The 20,149-nt window shown below is 54.2% G+C and overlaps 3 protein-coding genes across 10 annotated transcripts in view; 1 reads left to right on the forward strand and 2 right to left on the reverse strand.

Annotated features, from left to right (window-relative positions):
• The window catches only part of HERC1 (HECT and RLD domain containing E3 ubiquitin protein ligase family member 1), a 50,139-nt gene extending 49,346 nt beyond the window's left edge, over positions 1-793 (forward strand). For all 7 annotated transcript variants that reach the window (XM_032232650.1, XM_032232653.1, XM_032232654.1 and 4 more), the window contains exon 78: positions 387-793. In XM_032232650.1, coding sequence (XP_032088541.1) covers positions 387-572 — 186 coding nt within the window. In that variant the 3' untranslated portion in view covers positions 573-793. The remainder of the gene's footprint in view (positions 1-386) is intronic.
• Positions 781-4,339, reverse strand: FBXL22 (F-box and leucine rich repeat protein 22). The gene is made up of 2 exons (XM_032232684.1): positions 3,094-4,339; positions 781-2,000 (listed from the first exon to the last, which is right to left on the reverse strand). Exons 1-2 carry the CDS (start codon positions 3,426-3,428, stop codon positions 1,658-1,660), a joined length of 678 nt encoding a protein of 225 aa, XP_032088575.1. The 5' UTR covers positions 3,429-4,339; the 3' UTR covers positions 781-1,657.
• Positions 4,340-6,067: 1,728 nt separating this feature from the next.
• USP3 (ubiquitin specific peptidase 3) lies at positions 6,068-18,578 on the reverse strand. Of its 2 annotated transcripts, none has more exons than XM_032232669.1 (15): positions 18,448-18,578; positions 14,177-14,237; positions 13,265-13,396; positions 11,799-11,882; positions 11,018-11,099; positions 10,271-10,353; positions 9,965-10,078; positions 9,455-9,568; positions 8,860-9,006; positions 8,464-8,570; positions 8,271-8,351; positions 8,048-8,166; positions 7,468-7,581; positions 7,295-7,362; positions 6,068-6,858 (listed from the first exon to the last, which is right to left on the reverse strand). In XM_032232669.1, exons 1-15 carry the CDS (start codon positions 18,536-18,538, stop codon positions 6,693-6,695), a joined length of 1,563 nt encoding a protein of 520 aa, XP_032088560.1. In that variant the 5' UTR covers positions 18,539-18,578; the 3' UTR covers positions 6,068-6,692. The 2 variants fall into 2 exon arrangements, with proteins under 2 accessions (XP_032088560.1, XP_032088561.1); XM_032232670.1 differs by having other exon boundaries at positions 14,177-14,302; positions 18,448-18,536.
• Positions 18,579-20,149: the final 1,571 nt, after the last annotated feature.

Below are 20,149 nucleotides of genomic sequence, written 5' to 3' on the forward strand. Positions count from 1 at the left end.
GGGCTTTCAAGGGGGGGGGGGGCTTTTAAGCCGGGCTCTGCAGCTACGGCCACACCTGGGGAGAGGAGGGGGAGCCCCACAAGCTGAGCAGGTGGGAGTGGGGGGGGGGGGAGGATGAAGCTCAGCAAAAGGGCCACAGCAGAATTGCAAGGGTCTGGGGCAACAAATGCTCCGCCCCCAAAAGCGGGGTGGGATCTCAAAGAGAAACGCTAAACCAGCTTGTTAAACTGGGAACCCTGAGCTCCTCCAAAGGCCCACCGACATTCTCCTACCTGCCTCGGGAGGTCCGGGAGGTTTGGGGGGGGGGCCTCCATTGACCAGTACCCCCCCCCCCGGGCTTGGCCTAACCTGCCCCCCCCCCTCCCTCCCGCTCTTCTCCCCGCCAGCCTTACGACAGCTTGCCTACCTCACAGACCTGCTTCTTCCAACTGCGTCTCCCACCCTACTCCAGTCAGCTGGTCATGGCCGAGCGGCTGCGCTATGCAATCAACAATTGCAGGTCGATCGATATGGACAATTATATGCTGTCCCGAAACGTGGACAATGCCGAGGGCTCCGACACGGACTATTAACTGTGGACAAAATCCCCCCCTCTCTCTCTCTCCCTCCCTCCCTCCCTCTCTATCTCTCGCTCTCTATCTCTCTCAAAGAATGCCCACACCGGATTTCAGTGGTGACATGGTTTTACGGTAAAGATAGATGTTTTAGGAATATAAACAGTGGCCACCTTTTTAGTTACTCTAAATGTAACAAAATTTAGATGTGTTTATTTTTTGTGACTGTAAGCAGAAAAATGCAAAAAAGTGAGATCAGTAAAGTTTTCCCCTTTCTCCCCTCTTTTTTGTTCACTTTCGATAAGTTTGCATGGAGCCTTCCTGGTGCACTTTGTGGGGAATGGAGCCTTGTTTCCCTTTCCCAGTGAATCTGAAGAGCTGTACATTGTGTATAATTGTTCATTAGAAAGGACAGTTTTACATGAATATTCATATATTTATTTTTGTTTTAATTTGAAATGCCTGTGCAGGGTTCCTTATTCAAATAAAGCAGATTCAAGAAACAAATAGTTCTCTTCTTTAAGGGCCTCTGATGATTATCCTTTCTGTCTGCCCTGACACTTTTATTTTTCTTTTGTTTTTAATTTCTTCGTTTCTGAGTTTGCTCTCTCTTGGTTTTGCTCACAATTTCCAAAATGAAATTGACATTCCCAAGCAGTTAGGGAGGGAGGGAGGGAAGGTTTTATGTACAATGAATAATTTAGAGAACTACACCCACACATGGAAAAACTAAGTCGGTATGAGTTGAGATATACAATTCTTGGATTTAAGTTGTGTTAAAAATCTAGCATGTTTAACTAAAGAAGTACCTGAGCAAAAGGAAAGATGGTTTGTACAAATATTGTCCTTTAATTTAGAAGCTCCATCTCACAAAATAATCACTGCTAGTTTGAGAAATGGAAGAGACCACAAGTAGCCCACTAAAAGGACAGCCTCAATTTTTGTTAGCAAACAGCCCCTTTGCTACATCCATGGCAGGTTAGAGTAGAATTAACTTCCAGTAGCCCCGTTTTACGTCTCTCTCGCAATGCGCACAGCATCTCAATCCACAAACAGAAAGAACAGAGCAGCCCCCCCCCTCCCCAGCGTGGCTCCTTGCGTGGCTAATGCCACAGCATCCTCTTTAGGCCTCTCTCCAAGGCCCAGCCGCCTGGCCGCTTGTCCGGAATCATGTCTGCGCTTCTTTCCGCACGGAGAGTCAGGGACGGGCGCATCTTCCGGATTCGCTGCACCCCAGCAGCTGTGATGTTTCTGCAAAAGTCCACATGCAGAGTTTTTAGGGAGTCGGCATGGAGAGCAACCGCTTCCAGGGTCCGGTCAGTGATCAGGACGCAGTTCTCCAACTGGAGAGTCCGGAGGCCGGGGCAGCTTTTGAGAAGCAGCACCAGGGAATCGTCTGTGACATGGCCGCATCCAGACAGCTTCAGAGACAGCAAGCCGGGGGACCTGAAAGAAGTGGGAGCATGGAAGGTTAGAAGGGGTGGGTGGCAGTCTCTTCCTTCACCTGGACTTCGGGTCAATTCACAGGCACAGGCAGGCACCAGGGCTTGTAAGGATGGTTTGGATATCGCCAAGCCAAAAGCGGCCGTGCCTGGCTGGAGCGGGAAGGTCCAGCCTGAACTGAGGATAAGAAGTCAGTCTACGCTCAGCACCTGGGAAGCTTTTCATGCTTAGCAAAAACTATGAATGGCTGCATTGTCTTTGGAGCACATTTTCCAATGAAGCCGAGAGAGGGAGGGAGGGAGGGAGAGAGATTGGCTGCTTCCTGTCCTCCTGGAGTCATTTCTCCTCCTTCAGGCTATCAAGGATTTTTAGCTACATCTAAAGACTCTAAAAACAAGCTAAGCGGTTGTGTTGATGCTCACTCACTAAGGTAGTGTTCAAGGAACAGGAGTAGAGTTTACAATTTCATTTTTTGATCCATGGTGTCTTTCTATTGTCCCCAATACTTGTACTGGTCACCTTTTAAAAATAACATGAATGAAATGTTGAAAAACTACAACTGCTATGATGCTTGTAAACTCCTTTTGACAAAAAATAGTTTTCATTCCAACCCAGGACGGGCACCAGTGTCACAAAGAAGATCGAGAGCTCCAGGGTTAACCAGGGGTGTGTGTGGGTGTGCTGCTGTCCCTTTGTTCAGACCAGGGAAAGAGTTAAACGTTCCCAAAGTGGGGGAGAGGAGGAGAAGGGGATAGAAATCACATGTCTCCAGCTAGGGGACTAAGAGCCTCTGCTGGAAATAAGCTTGGAATGCCTGAGCCCGGAGCAGCAGTTGGTGGCACAAAAGCCTCTGCGATTAGGACGCACAGAACAAGCTTGTTTGAAAACTGAAATGCTTGGTTTTTTGCTTTTAAGAATCCTTGGGGAGGGGAGCATTGGGGGACCTTCCTGGGGCGCAGAAGCAGTTTAGGGGTGCGTGTAAACAAAACTGCTTTCTCCCCATTTCCTGGGGGGAGGGGGGGCACCCAAAGCCATTCCCACAAGCAGGGCATAACGTAGGCTGCACCTGCCTAGCAAGCAATGTTTCTTTTCCTACCTGTTGGAAACCTGGAGTAGAAAGTCGTTCACCAGAGGTTTGTGGAGGCTGCAGATGCTCCTCTGGAGCTCGTTCTTCATCCACTCCTCCACGTTGCAGACCTTGACTTGGCTGGAATGCCAGCAGATGGAGAGGTGGCGCAAGGCCGGCCCCAGGACAAAGTTCTCCTTGGTCAGTTCCGCCGGCGAGTGGAAGTGGAGCAGAGGCCACAGCGAGGGGTCCTGGAAGACCCGCCACAGCTGGCTACACGTCTGGCCCAGCCTCTTCCTGCTGTTTTTGTCCAGGAAGGAGAAGAGGTGCAGGAGGCATTCCCAGTTCAGCTCCGTCAAACGCATTGCCTTGGGGTGCCTGTGGCACAAAGGCAGCAGGCAGCGGCACGCGGGGCGCTGGGCTTAATCAGCTTCCAAAGGCTCCAGATCCCTTGCACAAATATGGTGTGGAATGGAAGCTATTTTTGGCTGCCAGCTGGGAGAAGTTTCAAAAAAGGACAAGGCACCAGCCCCCCCTCTCGCCTCCCTCTCGCCTCCCTGTGCAGGGACTCCTTTCGGCCCCTCTGGCCTTCGAAGGGCCACTTCAGCGTTTAAACCCAGACGGGCAACTTCTATGGAGAACCTGTCGGCTTCAGCTCAGGTCAATGGGCCTCGGCCAGAACCCAATTCCAGGACAGAGAACCCATCTGCAGGGACAGGAAAAGGCCCCCAATTTGGCTTGTGCTGGGGACAGGAAACGGGAGTTGGAGGCTGCTGGGCTTCAGTGCTCTCCCCCCCCCCCGGGCGGCTGTCACCAGCAGGTGCAGCGCAAGGCGTGGGGCAGAGCAGGAAGACCCCCCCTGGGCCCTCGGTGGCCAGACCAGCCCTGAGACGCCACAAAAGGCCTCCGGGCAAGTCCTCTTTGGCGCCCACTTGGAGCAGCCGGTTGCCCCTCGGCTGGCGATGCTGCAGGAGAAAGTGCACCCCTGGCCCATTCCCGGGTGAGCTACGCACAGCTGAGGGCACTTGGGGGGTGGGGCTGCATTTTCTTTCCTGGGTCAATAGGGGGCAGTCTGGCTTTCGGGCTCCTTGTCCCCTAACCCTAAAGCAGCCCAAACGCCCAGCAAAGCAGCTCTGAAAGAGCGATGGGTCAAGCCTGCCAGCTGTGCAAAGGCAGCTCACATCACAGCTGGCTCAGTTCTGACCTCCAACAAAGCCCCCATGCCCCCAGCTGCTGCTCTTGAGAGCAAGTGCCAGCCTCCCTGCCCCCATCAAGGCAACGCTCCCCTACCCACCCAGCCCAGCCCAGAGAAGACTTCAGAGGCAACGTGGAGAGGAATATATTTTAGGAGAGTTTCAACCATGGTCAAGATCACCATCAAATGCGCTTAAGACAACCACTCACCAAATGTATACATGAAAGTTAAATGGCCACCCATGAAGCCCCCGGGCTGCCCAGGAGCCCGAGGACACAACACGCACTGGAACCAGAGAGCACACAGTGCGCAGACAGAGCACGAAGCCGGCCTCGTCCTGCTCCTCCATGGGGCCTTCTGGGGCCCCAAACCTCTCCAGTGCCAACTTCCAAGAGAAGAGGCGGCAGGAGGGCCCCGCGGCAGGAGCCCTTCAGGTGACGAGAGCCGTGGTGGGCAGGGAGGGGGAGGCCAGCATCTCCACGGCCCCAGGCCTCTATTCCTCCCGAGGCCCCCTGTGGCGGCAGCATAGCTGGCGTGGCGGAGAGAAAGTCCCCACCTGAGGGCAAAAATCTGTTTCTGGCTGGGCTGCTTCAACCAATCTCCACCAGGAAGAGGAATCCATTGTGTTGCCTAGGATGCGAAGGGAGAAGGGCTCCCCTTGTCCCTGCTGGGGGAAGAGTGGCAACGCAGCCGGGGAACAGGAGTGGGGGGGCATCCACACTGCCAGGACAGGAGCCTTGGCCAGACCTTCTGCCTCTCAGCGGTGCAGCTCCTAACAGGGAGGCTCGGGAGAGCTGCGTGCGAGTGAAGCACTGGGCTGACCTGGAGGAGGAAACACGGCATCCCTACGGCCTCCTCCTGGAGCAGCCGCCTCGCACAGGGCTGCCCATTCTCTCTGGCATCTGTGGGCACCCAGAGGGGGGGCAGAGGGGGCCCCAGGGGCAAGCAGAGAAGCAGCTGAGCGGCTTCCCCAACTGGCAGTGGGAGAGCGCCCCCTGGTGGGAAGACGACTGCCTTCCCGCCAAACAGAAAAACTCAGGAAAAGGGTCCAATTGATTGCAATGATACACCTGGGAATGTGATGTCACAACCGACTCACAAAACGGAATCCAGCCTGGATATTGTGAATCTGGGCTTCCTTTCTCCTGGACCACCTAATTTTGTTTCTGGCGGCGTGGGGAGGGGGCAGCAAGACCTCCAGGGAGCTCCTACAGCTCTTCCGCTCTGGCTCCATCGGCCTGGGCCCTGCTGGGACCACCGCCTGCCTCTCGGGTCCTGGGTTTTCATGCCAGGGGAGGGGAGGGCATGCTCCTCCGGGCAGGGCCAGCCACCTCTTCCTCCTTGCTGGGGAGGGGGGCTTGTTCCTCTTCAGCTACTGGCATATTCTACCTCCCCCCCCACCCCCAATGTCCCTTTCTGGCTCCCCTCCCCTCCTTGAACTGAAGAGTTCTGCAGAACTCAAAAGCGTACACCTTTGGCTGACTGGAACAAATGCCACCAGGGACCTTCGTTCTTTCCCTCGAGGGCCTTAAAAACTCTTCCACGCAGGGGGCTCAAGAGAAACGCAGCCTGGAAAGTCGTCTCCTGCATCTTCTCTTCCAAAGTTCCTCCCCTGCAGAGGCCCAAACGGCAGTTTCTGCTTCTCCTCTTCTTCCAAATCATCTCAAGCCGGGGGGGTCAGAGAGTGACGGTCGCAGAGGGAGTCTGGACACTGCGCTGACAAAATGAGTAGCCGATCCCGAATTCTGATTTTTGGTACCTTAATTGCAGCAGAATAGTAATTTTCTGTATTCGTATAAAGGATTTTCTAAAAAAGAGTTTCTATTACAAACAGTGCCGCCATCTACGGAAGTACAATCTACAGACTAAAAGGAACAGCCGTCGGAGAAACACAAATAGCAGCAGTTACATGGCCTGTTTAATGCAGCCCCCTTCAGCCCCGCAGAGGAAGAAAGGGGGCGTCCCAAAGTCTGTGCCTGCATCCCGGTTGGGCCGGGGGTGGGTGGGGGTCGAGTCCTTGATCCTGGGAGACCCACCGAAGCCCCGGCCGGCCTTTCCCAGCTCCTCAAAAGGATTCAAGCTTCCCTCGTGGAATTGTGCCTTTAGAAAGCAAACCAGAACACGGAGACAGGAAAGTCAAACATGAAAAGTTGCTCTTGAAACCAGGTATAAAATCTGAGTTTAAGCAGCATATCAGGATCTGCTGAGGTTTTGCCTTTTTTTTTCCCCGGTATGACTAACCACGAAGTTAGCTTGTGTCCATTTTTTAATAAGTCAAATGCTACTACCGACAATGTAATAAAACTAGAACCCACCAAAAAAATTTTTTTTTTGAAAAGTGCACAATGAAATCAAGAGTCTCGGATCAAGTATCTGTGGAGAACTGGAAATGTTTTGTCCATCGGACTAGATATGCGCAGGGCAGAGAGAGGCCTTAAAGTTTCTCGGCTCCAGACTTCGCCTGCCGGTCAACGTAGAAGAGGATGTAGGCCTTGGCTTTCGAGACCGTCTCCTCCTCCGTCAGCGTCACCGTGCTGTCGTTGAAGTGGAACCAGCGCCCTTCGTGAGTCGCGTATGCCGTGTAGTGCCCAGAACCGACCCTGAAATGCCAGCACCCAAGAGGTGAAAGGGGGGCCCCTGGGGCTGAGCCCGGCTCGAGAGGGGAGCGGCCAGGCAAAGGCTGCTCACTCCGGCCTCTGCACCAGGCCAGCCATTCAAGGTGGCTGCTTGCGCCAAGCCCTTCCTCCCACCCCCCAAGTAATCAAGGCTCCCACTGGGGGTTGGTTGAGCCCCGCCAGTTTATTGCCACCGGTTCACAGAGAAAGCCGACCAAGGCGGCCACTCTGGGAAGGGAAGGAAGGCCACAAGGGAAGCCACGCCAGTTCTCGGCTGCCCTGCGAGGCCTTGGGAACCCCCGCCCTCCTCCCTGCCACTTGAGGGGCTGATGCTTCCGTCTGCCCACCTCCCCGTCACGTGTCAAGGCATGCCAGGATTTCAGAAGTCCAGCCCCCAACCCAGAGCCTTCCAAGTACTCACCCTGACCCATGGTGCACAACCACAGCCGCGAGGTCATAGAGGCAACTGTCTGGGCCGCTGTTTTCCGGCTGCACAGGGAGGAGCGGGGGGGGGGGGGAGGAAGCCAAAGAAACTGAGTGTCCTGAAGCTTCGGCCTGACCACTCCCGCCTCTTCCCGGCCACGGGCGCCTTACCTCCAGCAGGTAGCACTTCATGTCCAGGCCGCGCAGAGGGAACTCGACAAAGGTGTCCACCTTGTTCCTCAGGTAGGCCGTCCAGTGGAAGCGTTTCAGGTGCAGGCACAGCACCTGCGCATTAAAGGGACACACGGCAGAAAAAGCCTTTAAGGGCAGCATTGGTCAAAAGAGTAAAATTAAAGCAGTTTTGCAGCAGCTTCGGGCACAAGAGCACAGAAACCAATTATTTCTGTGAGAAAGTAGAAATTCCACAATAGCAGCAGTTATTTAATATATTTCTATACCCTTTCCTATTAATTTGTCAATTTTAATAGACTTGTATGCCGCCCAATCCCGAAGGACTCACAGCAGCACACAAAAACTCCCAGACACCCCAAGGAAAGCAGTGAAGGTCCTTTGGATGAGGCCAAGATGTTCATCCAGGGGTTCCAGGGGACCCCGCCTGAAAGCTGGCTCAAGAAACGGCTTCCCTGCCACAGCCCCTCCACAGCCTTCACTGGGAGACATTATTGAGAAACTGCAGCTTTTCTTCCTCCACCAAAAAGATCCCGCGGGGTTGATCTCAAGTGGGGCTCACTTTGGGCAGCTTCTGCATCCAGAACTTCTTGGTGGACTTCTGCTTCTTCTTACACTTGTGGCACATGTAGAGCTCCGAGTCATCAAGTTCTTCCAGATCGGTGAAGCTACGGAGACAATCTGGAGCAGCGAAGAGGGCGAGTGAGTCCCTGCCCCGTGGCTCTGCCGTTCAAAGGAAGGACGGACGGACGGAGAGACCGGAGAGCCGCTTCCAGAGAACCTACCCCGCAACGTGCAGATTGGTCCATTCTCTTGGTTCTTGTTACGTTTATTCCGGAACTGACTTGGAATATCTAGCGAGAGGTCTAGAAAAGCGAAGGTCTCGTGAAAAGTCTAGAAAAGACTCTGGTCAGGGTGACAAAGGGAGGCGGTCCTTGAATACTTTCAAGAGGGCACATATATTTTTAAGCCCTTTACCTAGGAATGGATCAAACTTTCTGGATTCAGTTCCACATATCAAGCAGTTGACTTCATTCTGAAGGACGCCTCCGAAGATCGTGGTGACAACGGTAGAAGTGCCATTCCTGAAGAAAAGGGGGGGAGGCATCAGGACAGGGGGCTCCTCACAAAGGCTGTGCCCGAATGTCCAATTGCTCTACTGTTGTTTGGGCATTTCACCTTTGTGTAAAGGCAACCCTCAAGGAGGGAGGGAAGGTTGGGGGCGTGTGTGTCCTCCTCCTCCTCCTCCTCCTCCTCAGCCAGGCTGCCCACACGCTGCCCTCCCTCTCCCAGGGGCCTCTGCTGTGGGAGGCAGCCACAGCCACCCACTGAAAGTGGCCCCAGCCACAAAGCCCCCAAAGGACTCAGACTTACACGCAGCACCGGCTGCCGGCAGTCAGACCAGGCTCCTCTTGAAGAAGCGCTGGGGGGGCAGCGCCGTTGAAGCCCTCCTGCAGCTCCAGATGCAGGTGGTCCAGGAGGTAGCGCATGAACTCGTGGGCATCTTGCTGCTGGTACCCCCTTCACATAAACAAATCCAGGAATCGATCGACTGGCCCCCAATTCTTATGCGCGCTGCGCACAGGGAAAGTGAAGGGGCCCAGCGCCTGAGTGGTGCGGGAGGCCGTTTCTTCAATCCTCCAACCACACGGAAGGCTTCTAAAGCCCTTCTGGGGAAGTCCTGGGCTACTCAATGCAAGACTCTTTCCAAGGTGCAAACTCCGGGGCGCTGAGACCCGTGTGCCTGAATGCACATGCGCAGGACGGGGACACCCTCGGTGTTGGTGTGGGTGTGTGAAGAGAGCTCCTCAGGAGACCCAGGAGGCACAAGAGCTTCTCCAGACGGTCTCCCTCAGCAGCCTCAGGAGCCACTCTCGGCACTGCTCCTTCCCTTTGGGGGACGCACAGAGGGGACCCCCGCCTGGAGGCCCGGCTGGGGCAAAGCTGCTGCTCCTCCAAAGAGGCCTACCTGAAGTTGGGCATGATTTTCCAAACCACGTAAAAAAGGGACTCGGGGCTGAAGGCGGTTTGACTTCCTTGCCACAAAGCACAGAGGGTCTTCCGGAATTCCTCCACCAGGGAACTGCCAAAGGGAAGCAACTTTCGTTCTCAGAAAGGAAACAAATGAACCCTCCCCCTCCATGACTGGAAAAGTGACCACCCAGGGGTTTTTCCCCCCTCTCTCGTTCAGTCATTTCAGAGACTGCTTTGGCCAAACCCTGCAGCCTCCTCTTGACAAGGTCTTTCTGAAGGGTTTGCCTCCTTCCCAGGGCTGAGAGACAGTGACCGGCCCAAGGCAGGACTAGAACTCAGGCCCCTGGTTTGTAGCCTGATGCTTTAACCACTACATCTAACTATCCCTCAGCATGCAACCAGGATGCCGCTTGTTCCATAATGGAGGCCTCTTTCTCCGCCAGCCCCTTAAGCCCCGCTCGCTCCTTCCGTCTCTCCTCTGCTCCCGGGGGGCTCAAGCACTCACACGCCGTTCTCCCCTTGGCTCCGCGTGTGGTACGTCCGCCGGCCTGCAGTCTTCCCGTTCCGAAGTTCCACCGCTGGCAGCTCTTTGAAGTAACAGCAGAACTCTGGAATGTTACTGTGGGGAGGAGGAGGAGAGATCAGCCAGAGGTGCCGGAAGGGCCACGCGCTCCACCCTCCGTGCTTTAACTGTGCAGGGGGCCGTCCCGCTTACGACTGCCCGGAAAGGAGCCTGCATGGCAGGACCAGAAAAGGCTCCGGCATGGACGGGTCTCTCGGGGGAAGAGCCCCATTCCCAAACGAGGGCTACCTGAGGGACTGAAGGATGGCGTTCATGAAACACGTGTTCCCCAAGTTCCGAAGACCTGTGGCGCACAAGCTTGCGGGGCTCCCCTGCGAACCAGGAAGACCCCCGTGAGTGGACAGACAATACCCCCCCCATTTTCTTCAACCTCCTTCTAAAGAGACGTTACCCCCTGACACGAAACAGACCCCTTAGCCAACTTCTAACATATTTAGGTAAATCTTTCATTAATGTTGGCCAATCACAGAGAATTGAGAGCACAGAAAATGATAATTCAAACTTTAGATTGTTTGTTACATACCCGACACCACACAAAATCCATCAGTACATTCCCATGTCTCCACCCCCCACCCCACTGGATACCCTGCCAGCCCTTCTGCTGGGGACTGTAGGAAGGACCCCCAGCGATGGGCTCCAGATGGCTGTGTGTCTGATGGAGGCCTGGACCCTGCACAGTTGGGGTCTCCCTGCCTTCACTTAGGATGAGGCCACACTTAACGTCTAGGCTGAGTTAAAGGGCAACTCATTACTTGGCCAGAAGTGAATTATTCAGAACCTTTGGCATTCAAAATTGAGCACCGAGTGCTGCCAACGCTGGAAACTTCACTCGGGGGGGGGGGGGGGGGGGGGGGGGCAATTAAATGTTAAATCCAAAGATGGTTTTTTGGAAAGGATCTTCACTGATCCAGGAGATTTGCTCCAAAGCTACTCCTTCAAAGTCCAGGGCAGAGAGAACAAAGAAACCACACTTACATTTACTTTTAATAACTTGCTGTTTACCGAGGCACTTTCAAGAAGTTTCCTTTTCCTATGTCGCTCTACTGTAAAACCTGAGCTGTGGAAGAGAATAAACGGGCGATTTAAGACATGTTGAACAATAGAGAGAGAGAAAACAAAGCTAGTTACAATATATAACACTTAAGGCAGGGAGGGTTAAATGTGTTTTATAATAAAGAAATGTTTTTCAATGGCCTATTACACCTGGAATGTCCTTTGACTCACAGGGAGATTCATCCTCGTAGTTTCAAAACAAATTTCTGTCTTTTCTAGAGAACCACCTCAAGCCCGGTTTTATTTTCAGTTATCAGATTATACCTTCATTAATCTGATGGCCACAGTAAAGAATAACCTAAAGCCTTTGATCTAAAATAACTTTCTTTAAAAAATATTAGATTAACCCTTCTCCCACAAGGCCCATTTCAAGCACCAGGACTCATCCCACCCAAGCCCCCACCCAGACCCTCACGAAGCTCCTCTCTTCTGGGGCCCCTTTCCCAGCCTCAGCTATTCCACCGAGGAGAAGCTCAGCTCGGCCTTCCCTGTGGGGATACCCCCCAGCAGAGGCTCCCAGAGAGGAACGGCTGCCAGAAAGCAGCCGCTGCCCCCATTCATTTCAGGGAGGCTTCCTAGGACTCTCCTCCCGGACGGCCTCCCATGAAAACTGGGCCCCTCGGCGAAGCACGCAGACCGTTCCCACGGAGAGGCTGCTCAAAAGGAAGCCCCCGCCCCCCTTCAGACCAAGAGAGGGGCTTACTTTTCCAAGTTCTGTAGATGCTCCCGGACTTTCTGCACCAGGCCTAGCTTGGTATCGTTTACTACGAAGTCATCACAGCGATAACTGTGGAGAAAACGTGGAACAATCAAAGGACGGCCACCACCACCGGCTCCCTGGCAAAGCTGAAGCTGCCGAACTGCAAATTAAGAGGTGGCAGCGCAGAGGACCGGAAGGCCAAGGGCCCCCCACAGCCTCCCCCAAGGGGGACGAGGCACAAAATGCGGAAAGAGGGGAAGGAAGCCCCAACTGTGAAGGTGTCACTACCCACCCTCTTCCTCCAGACACCGAGCAGGGCTTCCCCAAATCCCCAACTCTTTTCCAACCAATTCTGTGATTCCTGGCCCAGCTCAGTCCGCAAAGATCCTGCTTGGTCTTTCTGCCAATCGAATCCTTTCAGAAGCCCAATTGCTCCTTCCTCTCTCACCACCCTAACTGGCAGGTCACTCATCTGGACTCGGCTTTTACCCCCACAGTTCAGCCAAAGTAGTAACTGGAGCCATTAGCTGACGGGCTGGATGCGGCCATCGAGGCACCACGGAAGCTGCTCGAGGCGAGCAAAGTGGAGGAAAACCAACCAAGATTATGGGATGTGGACAAGAGGCAGAATGTTCTCCCAGAAATAACAAGTGCTTCACTTTTCCTGGCAAGTGTTTTCTTTCTTTTAGCAACGCTTTTCGGCATCTTTTGATTCCTAATTGCAGCCTAAATTAAGGCCTGTCATAATACGCTGGAGACCAAATGCTTTGTAGAGAAAAATGAAAGGTGGGCAAGAACCCTGTTAAGGCAGCTGAACTTTGCAGGCGCTCACAGAGGAGGCAAAGAAAGGCTCTACTTCAGCAACTGCGGGGGAGACATCGTCCACGACCAAGAAGCAGCCTCAGCAACGAAGGAACCATCAGCTCCAAAAGCCAAGGCTCACTTGCTCATTTTAGAAGCCTGGGACACTTAAGGAGCAAAGGCACAGAAGGGGGGGGGGGCAGTTCTTCAACATACGGGGAATTCCTCTCTTTTCCTGAAAGTGGAACTTCTGCCCTCTTCTCTTTAGATTTAGTAAATCACCATTCTCTGTTTTAGCCAAATTATAAACTATAAATGAAGTTTCTTCTGCAAAGCAGGATCAGACACTGATTTGAACTGAGCTGCCACCTTCCCCTCAAAGGCTCCCCCGGTCAAACTGCCCCTTCAGAGAGAAAGCTTGGTTGGGTGGGCATTTGGGGCCCAGGTTTAAACAAAGTAGACTCCCCATATGAAGAAGTACAGAATTGGGCCAAAAAGTTTCTTAATCCAAGTGACTTGCCAAGAGCTCCAAATAAACATACAGAGGAGGAGCAAGGAAAGGCCTGAAGGAGAGGAGAGAGCCGGGAGCCTCTTCAGCCTCCTCCCACAATGGGGCCACCCTCTCAATCTCCACACCCCCAATATCAGTGGGGCGGCTACTGACTTACCAGTAGGTGCTGTAACTACTGCAATCCATGCACACCAAGTGCTGAACCTTTTCTTGCTTTTCTGCTTTCTTGTGGTTCATTAAAGACACTTGAGCATCTTCGTAATGCTTCTTGGCATGGCCGTTTACATACCTTAAAGGGTCAAGAAAGAAACCAAAGTGGGATTTTGGGAGCCTTCTCCACAAAAGGGCCTGCTTTTTCTAACTTGTGAACCAGCCGGAGAGGCAACTGCATTGGCTCCTGTTTAATATTGTCCAATTTATTTCAGTAAGACTCAGCAGGTTTTGAAAAATCAGTTTCCAAACGCCGGAAGGCTACGTAAATGGAGGGGAGACTGGAAGGGTTCTTCTGTCAGTTTTGCTGGGTTTATATTCCTGCTGCTGGTCCAAACAAAGGGAATTTCAAGTATTTTGAGAAAAGCCAATAAGATGCTTTTACCTCCCCTGCCCTTTTAGATGGCAAAGCAAAATATTTTTGCCCCCAGGAGCCTGCAAAATGGAGGGCTGTTTTTCAGCAGCCACACAAAGCAGCTGCAGGTGCCCGGCCTACAGCAAAAGCAGGGCAGCCTCATGGGAACTGGGGACAGATGGTTCTTCCTTGACCATTAGACACTTCTACCAAATACGGGCAGCCATTTGCTTTAAGCATGACTGCGCCTCGTCCTTCTGTACCAGGCAACCCTGAAGCCAGGGCCGTAACTCCGGTTGGAATCTTGGCCAGCCTTCCCCAGATGTGCTCCTGGTCCAACCTGCAGGAGCTGAGCCCATACAGATGTGGCGGCAACAAAGGAAAGACAGCTGGTCTACCCCAAAGTCCTTCTCGAGACGTAGCTGTTGTCCCAGGCCACAAAGCAGTGGGGAGGCTGTGAAGGCAGCCCCCCCCCCCGGAGAGGAGCCCGGCTCCCGCACTCACCTCCCACAGTGGACGCTTGAGCAAGTCAGGCAGATCCAGGGGCTTTTGTTGGAGCGGCAGACTGTTGGGGCAAGAAGAAATCAGACAAAAATCAGTCACACCAGGTGACGCTTCTGCTCCAGAGAACTGAGGGAGAGAAAAGGATCTTCTTAGTAAGAATCAAGCTGTGCGGACTTTAACATTCAGTAATTATGTAAGCAGGAAAAGTTTTCCCGTATGAAATATTTTCAGTTGCAAACTCCCCTCCCTCATCATGTTTTAACCACTTGGGTTTGATGTATTTAATGCTCGGTCCTATGTTCAAAATAAATAAAACCAGCCACATTATCAGCAGTGCAATCTGGATTATGAGTTATTTAGGAAGCCAAACTGAGGAATCCCAGATTTACCAGTGGAATCCCAGTCACCATTGGCCCACCACAGCACAGACAAAGCGGAAGGACCTTAGGCCTCATTATGATACCAACAACTGCAGAGCATGAGGAAGATTAATGCGCAGCTAACTGGGCAACCTATGTATCGGAAGGACAGAGGGAAAAAGCAGCCATTCGCCCAACAGCACAGCCCTTTGGCTGCCCTCCAGCTGGGCAAGGCAGACACGGCTCATGGACCATTGGCTAAATTTCACTAAATCTCAAAATGAAACACCAGGAAACCCAGCCGTGGCCAAGTTGTAGCCACTTGAGTCGCTTAAAATCTAAAAAAAGGAAAGAAAAGGCCTGACTTTGAACAGCTGGATCCTGAAAGTCCTTGTCTCGCCAGTGCAGATCTCTGATGTTAATGGCGATTTGTCAGTTCTTATAGATCACCAAGCTGCAGTTAAGCTCCATTAACTTGGTGTGCTGGAAAAAGATATGACGGACAGCCCTTTTCACAGACGGCCAATCGGCCTTAATTAGAGAACTCAGTGCAGTATTCTCCAAGGCCGTATGAATCCTCTATGGCAGTCTTTTTTTAAGTCTAAGAACAACATCATCAAATACTTGTCTAGGAGGGATGTGGTGAAAAATAAAATCTGTGATGTTGTAAGGAAGCCTGGAGTCACATCCTCCTTTTCGGCAACTTCCTGTTCACTGAGTAATTCAGAAAGCATATTTTCTATTGCGCAATAGAACAGAAACAATGCCACGGTTTCTACAAGACTCTGAAGTGCCCAAATGCCCTTCATGAAGTGCCCCTGTGATGTGCAACGCTCCTTTAAAAGGTGAAAATATGCCGTCGTAATGAACTGCTCCCTCCAGTGCAGAAGCGGCAATTCTGAACCGGCCAAAGCAAAACTTCAAACTCTGATACCCGATGCAGAATTCCCACAGGCTGTGGTGACCCATTCCCTACTCAACCTTTGGACTCATCCTGATATCTCAAGCCCTGCCCTTCACTTAGCCATCACCCAAGCTTTGTTTGGTTTTTGTGCTGGGCAAACAAGAGGGCACAAAAACTGGTGGCAGCAGCAGCAACTATAGCCCCCACTCTGGGTTGTGCGGGCACACACCGAGAAAGAAAGTATGTGCCACTTCCTTGTGCCAGGCATCTCAAGTATCGCCCCAAGAACGAAAGACTGACCCGGACAAGCACAACCCCTACAACATGCCCTGCCTTGTGTCTCGCCACCAGTGCCACTCCTGCTTCAAAAGGTGGCACGGAGTGGTCAAGCCAGGGTGAAATTGCACACCCCTAGGAGAATGATGTGGTCTATTCACCCATCAGGAGATGCAATCCCAGCTAGGAATGAATCCGGGGCCCAGGGCCTGGGAAAAAGACCCCATCTCCTCCCAAGCTTCTCTTCCACTTGTTCCTCACCTGCCTCTTTTGCCCTGGAAAGGAGGAAGGGACTGCAGGGTTAGCCACATTATGAGCAGGTCCTCTTTTTTTGGTCTCACAGACAAGTATTGTGATGCTGCTGAGTGGAAACTGAACTGGGCAGCATTAATAGCTGCCAAGGGAGCAATTAAGGTCAATGTGTAACCAAATGAGGGCTGCATTCATCCACCTTGTAAAGGAGCCAGGACAAAGGTGAAGGTCAGGTGCTTTCTTATACCAAATAGGAGGCATCCTGGAAACAGTTTTAAGCTTTGTGGCCAAAAGATTCTACCTATGAAACAGCGGAAAGAAGTGCCTTTCCAAAACCTTTGACGGAGAAGGAACTGGGCTCTCTCTGTGGTGCCCAAGTCCTCTGACTTTCATCCGTGAAAAATACCTGCAGCTATTCAGGAGACCAACTTAAGAAAGACCATCAATCTCCAGAACTGAGGCCACCATCAACCTACACAGTAGATTTTCTTTCTTTGCTGTGGGGATACAAACACGAGGCCTCCGTGACTACGTTTTTGTAGTTTTGTAAATGAAGGCTGCAACTCTGACCTAAACATGGAATCTCTCTCAGCCAGCAGGATGGAAGCGGGATTCACACTTTCATCTCTGCAGGTAGAAGCACCTGGGTGGCCTTTGCCAGGCTGGGAAGCCCTGCAGGTCTGGCCTGACTAGTGGGCACTGGCGTGGAAGGCAGAGGGAGGTACCCTGCTGGAGGGGGCAGATTACAGAAAGGCCCAGCTGGTGGCAGCAGCAGTACGGCTGCCAAGAAAACCACATGGATGTCCATAAAGTCACCCACAGAGGCTTACTTTTGTTAAAAAAAAAAATTTACTTCATTAAAAGCTCATTTCCACAATATCCTGCCGTGGACCACTCACCACGCCTGGGCCAGGTTTCCACTTGGCAAAAGTTAATCGACTTGGAGGACAGCAAGTCGATTTAGGTTACAAGACAGATGAGTCTTAAGCTACTTCAATGGGCATCATCCCAGCCAGCAATGGGATGATTTAAATCCATCTGTTAACATTTTTTCCAGTGTAGCAAAACCACTCCAAGGCCCTGACATTTATACAGCAGCAAGACAAGTTTTTTTTTTTTTTTAAACCCATAAATTATAATGCAATTCAGCTTCTCCACATTAGAAAAAACATCCTTGTATTGTTTGTCATCAGAGCAAGAAAAACATCCAGGAATTTCACTCGCTGAATTCCTTCCTTGCGGAACAAATGAGAAGAGTTGTGAAATTTCACTTGAAAACTCCCTGAACAGGAGGGAATATAGGAAGTTTATTTGTTCTGGCCCAGAATGTCACAAAACCACCCAAAGCATCACTGAAAGGACGCAAACTGTTCAACAATTGTTTGACAGTCCAAAATCTTGGATTTTATCTAAATCTTATGCAATTTTTATGATGTAGATCTTAATAAGCCTCCTCAAAGTTGATGGGGCCGAGATATTAAGAATGTATCACTTATTCATTACTTGCCTTAATCGCAAGGAACTTTAGGCCGTATATATAAAAAAATAGAAAGAAAAATACATCACACAACTGAAATGGGCTGATTCTTTTCACCCTAAGGCTGATTTCTAACAGAAACAACTATTCCTGGCACAAACGTTTGCTCCAACACATTTGCTGCGATGACCTTAATGCGAAACATAAACTATGAATTGGTCAAGCTGCGCTTTCCTGCCCTCCCTTGCAAAATCCACCAGCCGGCAGAGCTTTAATTCCTTTCCTTCTGCCCCTCCGGGAGCTGCAAGGGAGAAGCCAGAGACCCTCCGCGTGGTACTTTTAAAGTCTGGGGCTTCTAAGCCACCCGAGGAGGAGGAGGAGGAGGAGGAGGAGGAGGAGGAGGAGGCGGCTACAGGTGCGCTCTGCCTTCCGAGGCGGCTGAGGAAGAAACCGAATCGAGGAAGGGGAACCTTCCAAGCGGGGCAAGAGAGAAAGTCTGACTCTGACCGAGGAAGGAGGGGCAGCGCCGGCAGACCTGGGACAAAGAACCCCCCCCCCATTGCACGACCCTCTTCCTCTGCCAGGAGCGGCTGGAGGGGGAGCAGCAGCCGGGGGGGGTCCAGCAGGGGGAGCCCCAACTACGGGGCCCCTTTTAAGACGCCGCCCGAGGGGCCACAAAGCCACATCGGCAGGTCCCCCCGCCCGCCAGCCCCCTCCCCCGGGACGCCTTGGGCCAGCCCCTCCCCCTCCGACCGGCCCACCTCGCAGGGAGGTTGTGGGGGAGGGGAGGGGGAGGCTCCGGGGGCGTCCGAGGCCAACGGACCCCCATCGCCTCCCCTCTCCTTCGGCCGGGGGGGGGGGGGCTTCTGGGAGCCGCGGTCCTCGCGGCGGAGCCAGGCCGGAGCCCCCCGGAGGGCCCTTTATGACAGCGCCGCCCCCTCGGAGCACGAGGCGGCCCGGAGGCCCCGCGGGCGGGGATGATGGGCGCGGGAGTCCCACTCACCGCTGCAGCACCAGGAGGAGGGCGAGCCCTGCGGGAACTTGGCCGAGTCCGGCGCGAGGCAGACGCTGCCGCCCAGGTGAGGACACTCCATGGCGGCCCCGCCGATGCCCCCGCCGCCGCTCCTCGCCCCGCGCGCGCCCCACGCACGCGACGCACTCACGCACGCCACGCACGGCGGCGACGCACGCACCGCGCCTGCGCCGCCCGCCGGGCTTCCCCAACGCAACGGCCGAAGGACACGCCCCCCCCCCGCGCGGCGCCTCCCTTCCGGCCGCGGCCGATCCTCCCGCCGGGTTTTCCGCCCGCCCTCCCCCCCCGCCCCTCAGGGCCTGGATCCTGGAGGGGAGGGGGCGAAGAGGGCGGAGTCTCTTCCGGCTGCGGAGCGAAGGCCTCAGCGGCCCCCGCAGCCACGGGTCCCCTCCCTGTCCCTGCCCCGCATCGCTCAGCCTTCGCTCGGGCGCCGGAATTGCGGGCGCGGCCCTCGACTGGCTTTGTGCCGCGCTCTAGAGGCGGCGGCTGCAGTTCCCGGGTGGCCGCCAGGGGGAGCCTCACCCGCGCCGGTTGGCCGCAAATTGGGGGGGGAGGTTCTCCTGCGGGGAGGGGGCGGATGATGCGCGTGGCTCTGTCCCGCACGGGGGGGGGAGGGGGGCTTCTGCCCGGCGGAGCTTCTGCGGTGGCCGCCCCGGGGAGTCCCGCTGTCCGCCTCCCGCCGAGGCTCCAGCGCCCGGGACCCCCGAGGCCGGCGAGGCTTTGGCAGGGGGTCTCTCCCGGCATGGCGCCCCCCCACCCCGCCCTTGGAGGCCCCGGGACCCCCTGCCTTCCGCAGGCGCCTGGCCAGGCGGAGGTTGGCATCGCTGCACCGAAAGCCCCCGGGCAGCCCTGGGCACCCAGGACGCTCAGCGGGGGTGGCCGCCTCCGAGGGAGCCTGGGAGGGAGGGTCCCCCTCGGGGCGGCCCTGGGGGCGGAGGGCTGGGCGGAGGGTCCGGGGGCTCCATCCACCCGTCCTCCTGGCCCTGGCGACCCCTCCGCTGCTTCAGGGCTGGCCGGGCACGGGGCGCTCCGAGCGGCCACTGTACACAAACTCCGCCGCTTCTTTCCCTCCGGCCTCCGCAGCCTCCGTGTTGCCAAAACAGCCTCCGCGGCCGCCGCGTGTTTGGGGGAAAACGCCGGTCCGGATGATGCTTGTCCTTTGTTCAAGCGAGCCTCCCCTCCGAAGCCCCCTCCCCACCGCCCCCCCCCCTTGCAAGGGGCCCTGGAGAGCCATTCCGAGGAGCCCCTGGAACAAAACCCAGGAAATGGCAGCTCCTCTTCCTCCTCCGGAGAATGGGGGGGCGCAGCCGGGGGCAAAGGAAACACAGAGAGAGCAGCTGACAGGTCGGAGCATCCTTGGCAGCCTCCAGTGTTTACCGCTGGAGATAATAGGCCACGTGCTTCTACAGCCTCTTGTTTTGGAGAGGCGGAGAGGGAGCTATTTCAGGCGGCTGTCCAGCCGTCCCGGGATTTTCCTGGCAGGGTCCAGTGCCAGAGCCCCGGCCTCCCCTCGGACGCTCCAGGTGAGCCACACAGCCAGCCTCTCACTGAAACACCTCTTTGACCAAAGAACTGGCCACTAATGACAGTGGCCGAAACCCAGAGCTTAAAATGAATAACTTTGTCCACCTTTCTGATCCTCCCTTATTTTCGCTCCAGGCTATAAAAAGAC

The sequence above is a fragment of the Thamnophis elegans genome, chromosome 16, assembly GCF_009769535.1.
Source record: "Thamnophis elegans isolate rThaEle1 chromosome 16, rThaEle1.pri, whole genome shotgun sequence".
NCBI lineage: Eukaryota > Metazoa > Chordata > Lepidosauria > Squamata > Colubridae > Thamnophis > Thamnophis elegans.